The sequence below is a fragment of the Ricinus communis genome, chromosome 9, assembly GCF_019578655.1.
Source record: "Ricinus communis isolate WT05 ecotype wild-type chromosome 9, ASM1957865v1, whole genome shotgun sequence".
NCBI classification, from domain to species: domain Eukaryota; kingdom Viridiplantae; phylum Streptophyta; class Magnoliopsida; order Malpighiales; family Euphorbiaceae; genus Ricinus; species Ricinus communis.
The window spans coordinates 25,849,480-25,855,592 of NC_063264.1; the positions used below are offsets into that span (position 1 = coordinate 25,849,480).

General features: G+C 32.3%; 2 protein-coding genes across 2 annotated transcripts; one reads left to right on the top strand and one right to left on the bottom strand.

The window, feature by feature from the left end:
• The first annotated feature begins 1,537 nt into the window (after positions 1–1,537).
• Positions 1,538–3,181, top strand: LOC112536661. Its single transcript, XM_025159464.2, has one exon. The coding sequence runs from the start codon at positions 2,348–2,350 to the stop codon at positions 3,113–3,115; it is 768 nt and encodes a 255-aa protein (XP_025015232.2). The 5' UTR covers positions 1,538–2,347; the 3' UTR covers positions 3,116–3,181.
• A 634-nt stretch (positions 3,182–3,815) lies between these two features.
• On the bottom strand, positions 3,816–5,811 carry LOC8269052 (mst2 complex subunit nto1). The gene is made up of 2 exons (XM_002531202.4): positions 4,246–5,811; positions 3,816–4,098 (listed from the first exon to the last, which is right to left on the bottom strand). The coding sequence occupies exons 1-2, from the start codon at positions 5,224–5,226 to the stop codon at positions 4,045–4,047; spliced, it is 1,035 nt and encodes a 344-aa protein (XP_002531248.2). The 5' UTR covers positions 5,227–5,811; the 3' UTR covers positions 3,816–4,044.
• Positions 5,812–6,113: the final 302 nt, after the last annotated feature.

Here is a 6,113-nt window from a genome sequence, read left to right on the forward strand (position 1 = left end):
ATTAAAATTGGCAAGTCAAGTTAAAGATGAAAATGCATATGAGAGAAACATAAATAAAACTATCAATGTCTTATGAATAAAATAAAATATGCGTATTGTAAGTAAAAGAAATATAATTTAAAGAGGATATTTTAAATAATTAATAAAAAAAAAGATAATTTTAGTCTTATGTATAGAAAAAAACATCACAGTTGGCTAAAAGCTCTCAAGAGCAGTTTATCCTATTAGCTGTTATTTTAGTTTAACGCTACCAACAACTAATATTAAGAGAATATTTGGTTTATAGTTTTTGTGCAGTTGGTAATTGTTTTTTTACTGAACAACTAGATTAAATATATTTGATAAAACTTAAGAATTAGTAGCTGATAGCTGATTTGATTTCAATCAACCGCTAATTCTATCATTTCTATTTTAAAATATTTTTTTTGTTATTTGATAATTGATTTATCTTTTATTTATTTAGAGAATATTTTACTCTTATTAATAATAACTTACTTGAAGTTTATCTATTATAATTAATAAGATTTAAATTTAAATTTCTACTTTTAAAATAATATTTATAAGTATATGTTTAATAATAAATGTAATTAAGTTAAACAATATTAATTATAATATTTTTAATTTTTATAAGCTATTTTTATTAATTTTATCATTAAAAAATAGTATATCAAAATAAAATATGTTGAAAAATAAACTATCATTTAACATATAAACAGTAACCGATAATAAAACTTTATCAAACGGTTTAATTTATCAACTATCAGGCATTAATCAATTGAACCAAATGAATTCTAAATTTTCACCAAACAGGTTTTGTTCAATAGTTAGGTATAGACAGCTAACAACTACTTCCAACAGCTAAATCAAATACCATCTAAATAAATATGCATAAATTTAAAATTGCAAATTATATGAGTAAAATAATGTTTTCTTATTTGATTCTTTCATGTGTGATCATAATTTTGAATATGTTAGGTACAAATTATTTTATTAAATTTGTGTTTTTAACTTCTAATTAATGATTAGGTGAGTGATTAATCTAATTAAAATGCTAAAAAGTAGGTAAGTGATCCTATCAGTTGCTATTTTAGTTTAAATTAGCTACTGGTAGCTGATATTAAATTATTACTAAATAATTTTATTCAGCTATTAGGTTAAATCAACATCCTTTAAATAAAATATATTTAAATTCAAAATTGCAAATTATATAAGTAAGACAATGTTCTCTAATATTTGGCTCTTTGATGTAAGATCATAGATTATTTTATTAAATGTGGCTGTTTAATTTGTAATTAATAATTAGGTGAATGATTAATCTAATAAAATGCAGAAAAATTGTATGCCTGATTATGCTAATGAAACTGATAATAAATAAGAAACGAATTGCTGAGGATTGGTGATTTGCTATAAAATTTGACAATAAACAATTAACAAAATGCTGGGGTTATATTAATGAAAATGAAACCTAAGTTGACAAGCTAAATTAAGAAATTGATGTTTAATAGCTACTATAAACTAAAATAAATGCATTAGAAAAACCAAGCTAAAATGTAAGATTAAGTGGAAGAGGTTGTGTGTTAGGAAGGAGTACGGGGGCTTGGGGTATAGGCATTTGCATTGTTTTAATCTAGCTATGCTGGGGAAACAGGCTTGGAAGCTGATTTCTAAACCGAATGCTCTATTATCAAGAATTTACAAAGCTAAATATTTCTCTCGGGGGAGATTTCATGAGCGCCAACTTGGGTTTAATCCGAGTTTCACATGACGGAGCATTTTCAGTTCTCGGGTTGTGCTACAAAAAGGATGCAGGTGGAGGGTTGGAAATGGTGGTGGGATTAATGTTTGGACCGAGTCGTGGTTGATTGATGGGAATAATTTCTTTTTAGAGACTACCCTTATTCCGGATTTTGAAAGTTTGTGTGTGCATGATCTTATGATTACTATGCATCAAGAATGGGGTGTTGAGCTGTTAGACGAGTTGTTTTCTACTAGAAATGTGGCTGCTATTATCAATATACCTTTACGGTGGCTGCCAGTCGAGGAAACTAGAATTTGGCATTTTACAAAAAGTGGGTTGTATTCGGTTAAGACTGGCTATAGGGTGATTACAGATTCAGTGTATGCGACATTGGAGGATCGGGTTGCTGGGGAGTGGATAAAGTTTGGGAATTTAAAATTACCACCTAGGGTGAAATCAATGCTTTGACAGGCTTGTCCAGATTGCTTACCAACGAGAAATAGGCTGCAGTACCGTGGTTTACAAGTGGAGAATGTCTGTGTAGTTTGTGGGGCACCAAATGAAAATGCTTATCATGTCTTAGTTTGTTGTGATTACGCAAAGGCGTGTATGAGTGCAGCCAATTTCAATGTTAGTTCAGGAGGTGGGAATACACTTAGGGAGTGGTTCTTTTATCAGTTGGAGGCTCTTGATATGGTTGTATTTGCTAAGGTATGTGTTTTAATCTGGTGTCTTTGGAAGCAACGTAATTTGTGCCTTTGGGAAGGACAGTTGCAGCAGCCTGCTCAAACTGTGTTTTGTGCTTTAAGTTTTCTCTGTGATTGGGCATCAGCGTGTAGTTTGCAGAGGAATGGTAATGAGGCCAGAGTTATGTTGGAGGCTCTGACTTGTTGTCCACCTCAACCTGGTTTTGTTAAATGTAATGTTGATGGGGCGGTTTTTACTGCATCTGGGAGGTCTGGATTTGGCATGGTGATTCGGGATAGTGCAGGTAGTTTTGTTATGGGAGCTGATGGTTCTTCTCCTGGGTTGTTTAATGTAAAGTTAGCGGAAGCTATTGGCCTTCGTGAGGCTGTCCAGTGGGTTTTATCGTTGGGCAGATCAAATGTGATTTTTGAGTATGATGCTAAGGTAGTAGTGGACGCGGTGCTTTCTGGTGCTGCTGATCTTTTTGAGTTTGGTGCTGTTATTGCTGATTGCAGGTTGCTTCTTCAACATGGTTGTAATTATTCAGTCCAATTCATTAGGAAACAAGCTAATTTGGTGGCACATTCTTTGGCAAGGGCTTCACATTTGCAGGATGGTTTCAATATGTTTTCTGTTCCACCTGATTGTATTAGGAACCTTGTTCCTCCTTTTGTTCCTTTTGCTGGTTAATGGGAGCTGTTTGGGTTTCAAAAAGAAAAAAGTAATGTTACAGAGTTATTATTATTATTATTATTATTATATAGGAATAATTACATTTTTGGTGTCTAAATTTTTTTTAAAATAAGAATTGAGAGCCTCAACTTTTATTTCTTATAACTGAGTATTGCAATCTGCAAACAAACTTACAAATGACTATTTAGCAGGTCAATAAAAGAAAATAATGACATGGTGTTATATATTGGCACATAAGCGCATGACCTGGCAATAGGTTACATGGGTTTGCTGACATGTGTAAGACAAATGTGAGATTACAAAATAGCCTTTTTTACTATCTTTCTTTAGAAAATTAGAGATTTAAAACAAAATTAGGAGTTTGAAACTAAAATATGGTTTGAATTTTAGCATGATTTATAAAAAAGGTAAAAGAAGAGATGGCAAAGAACTTGAGCCATCCTTCATGACAGAGAGAAAGGAAGTGTTTGTAATAGCAATAATTTTGTAATAAAAACTTTATTCTTGCAAGCACCTGGAGGGTATAACCAATCCACTCTTGAAAATATTGTTTCAAATTGTTAGTTTGGAATAATAATTTCTTGCAAGAACCCAAATTAGAATTGCTTGATTCAATATTGTTCAAGTAGTTATTTCTTGTAAGCATCCAACACCTTGATTTGTAATAACAATAATTTCTTGTTTACCAGCAACAACACAGCACAAAGCCCGCATTTTATTCCTATTATTGCACCACAGATGGAAGCCTAAACACTAATTATTAATTTGTGGGGGCATATGAATTTAACATGAACACTTGATGCATTCACAAAAGCCTACAATATGAAATTCAATTCCATATAACAATTCAAAGCATGAAATACAGTAAATTAAAATCTAAACCAAAGAAGAAAAAGAAGTAATGTAGATTTTGAGACAATCAGGTGCTACTTCATATGCTCTTCTCTGGCAACAATCTTGAACTTTCCTGTCCTTTGTTGCTGCAAAAGCAAGAAGAAAATCTATCAGCAACTGTGATTGGAATTGCTGTTGTGTGTTTAACAAACTAGATCTAATATTTTTTTAACTTTTTAAAATATTAACCCCAACAAGAACATAATCAGAAAGGGTTATCATAGAGTTGTTACCTTTTTCCATAATTCAGTGTGGGTTTTGCAGAACCCAGCAACAATAGTTCCCTCTTTCTTTCTTCCTTCTTTGTACTCAAAACAGAAGTCTTGATTCAATCCACAAGTAACATGAAATGCCAGGTGACACTTAGGTTCAGAGCACTGAATGACACACCCATTTCTAGTCTTACACACACAACACTTGTCTTCCCACCTCCTTCTAGGAACCTTTGAGCAATTAATTCCTTCGCGCCCATCTGGGTCCTCAAAGAACACTTCAGGAACCAAAACTGCACAAACAATATGTGCCCACAAGCCATCTGTTGTGGGTTTCAAAGCACCATCCTTTGTTGTACACAAACAACAGGAGACCGTATTTGGTTTATCAGATTCAGAATTTAAACACCGAGTACAAAACCAGTCACCTTCAGGAACCCCCTTTATCAGAGGATTGCCATAACATGTAGTGTGTACCATTAGATCACACCCGTCACAGAACACTATGGGATCTGTTGGGTCCCCATCTGTGCTTTGACATATAGAACATAAGATCCCATCATCTTCATCATCATCATTCTCTTCTTCTTCCTTATTTTCTTCTTCCGTTTCACATTGATTGCTGATTTTACTGTTTCCAAGCTCTTGAAGAGTAATATTAGGAAGTGGGATTTTGCTATGATCCTCAATTTTTTTGGTTTCACGATCAACGAAAGAGGGTTTATATTCAACATTGAGATCAAATGGTGAAAGTGGGTCACCATTACCTGATATGAAATCAGGTTGAAACGCCCAAACACGTTTCTTGGCTGGTAAACAGTAGGTAGTGGTGGGTTCAGGGAGAAGTGGATAACGAGACTCCTTTCGCTTCTTTGCTGGAAGCTGCAAGGAGATTATGGTTTCATTTTCTTTGTTTTCTTCAACTTCTTCTTCTTGCTGCTGCTGCTGCTGCAAAAGCCTTAATCTTTTGAGAGGAGGTAAGGCTTGAAATTTGGTATCCATTGTTTGTGTAATTGTTGCAGAGAGAGACGCAGAAAGAGAGATTTTTGTTGTTTCTGTATGTGAAAGCAGTGAAATTGGGAGGTTTTCTTCTTTTTTTTTTCTCTTTTGAACTGGGAAAATTTTGATTTGGAGGGAAACTTTTCTTTTGTTCTCGATTTTGTGTGTGTTTTCAAGTCAGATATAATGGCGGGAACAGAAGAGATTCCTTTTATTATTTTATTATTATAATATTATTTGAGCAGATTTAGACCGCCTTATAAATTTTTTGGCGCCATCCATTTTATTAAAAAATGCTGACGTCAGAATATGCAAGAATCTTTCCTCTTCATGTTTTTATTTTCTTTTCTTTTTCTAAAGGAAAAAGAAATATACATACGGGGCAAGTAGTGTAATTTTCTTTTTACTGAACAAAAAAATTATTCTTTTAGAACTTTTATAGACTAAATGATGTATTTTATTTACGTGAATATATTTTTCACATAAAATAAATTTATAAGAAAATATAAATACTGAAATTAATTAGCTCGCTAATTTTATCCCGAAATAACAGATACGATATTTATGCTAAATTATATTTGTTCTTAAAAGTTTTCTTTTTTCTCTTTTCTAATCAGCATATTTATTTATAGGCCTAATTGTAATTTTGATTTTGAATTTTAGTGTTTTTTTTTTTATTTTTAATACGAATTTTAAAATTTGGCAGATGAGACACTAGACTTTCATTTTTTTTTTGCAACCCGAATTGCCGATGCTTTTTCCGGTATATTGTTGCTTACGTATCCGGCAAACGTGCTACATGTATTCAAATAATATGTCACATCATTGCTATATAACAATACTTCAAAACTATGTGTTTTTACAAAATTTCCAATTTTACAATTTGAATT

What these genes read in the sequence shown, in the direction of transcription:
- LOC112536661 (XM_025159464.2), top strand. Translation starts at nt 2,348, where the DNA reads ATGAGTGCAGCCAATTTCAATGTTAGTTCAGGAGGTGGGAATACACTT.
- LOC8269052 (XM_002531202.4), bottom strand. Translation starts at nt 5,226, where the DNA reads ATGGATACCAAATTTCAAGCCTTACCTCCTCTCAAAAGATTAAGGCTT. An exon ending in ACACTGAATTATGGAAAAAG is followed by an intron (nt 4,099 to 4,245) that starts GTAACAACTCTA and finishes TTGCTTTTGCAG; the next exon opens with CAACAAAGGACAGGAAAGTT.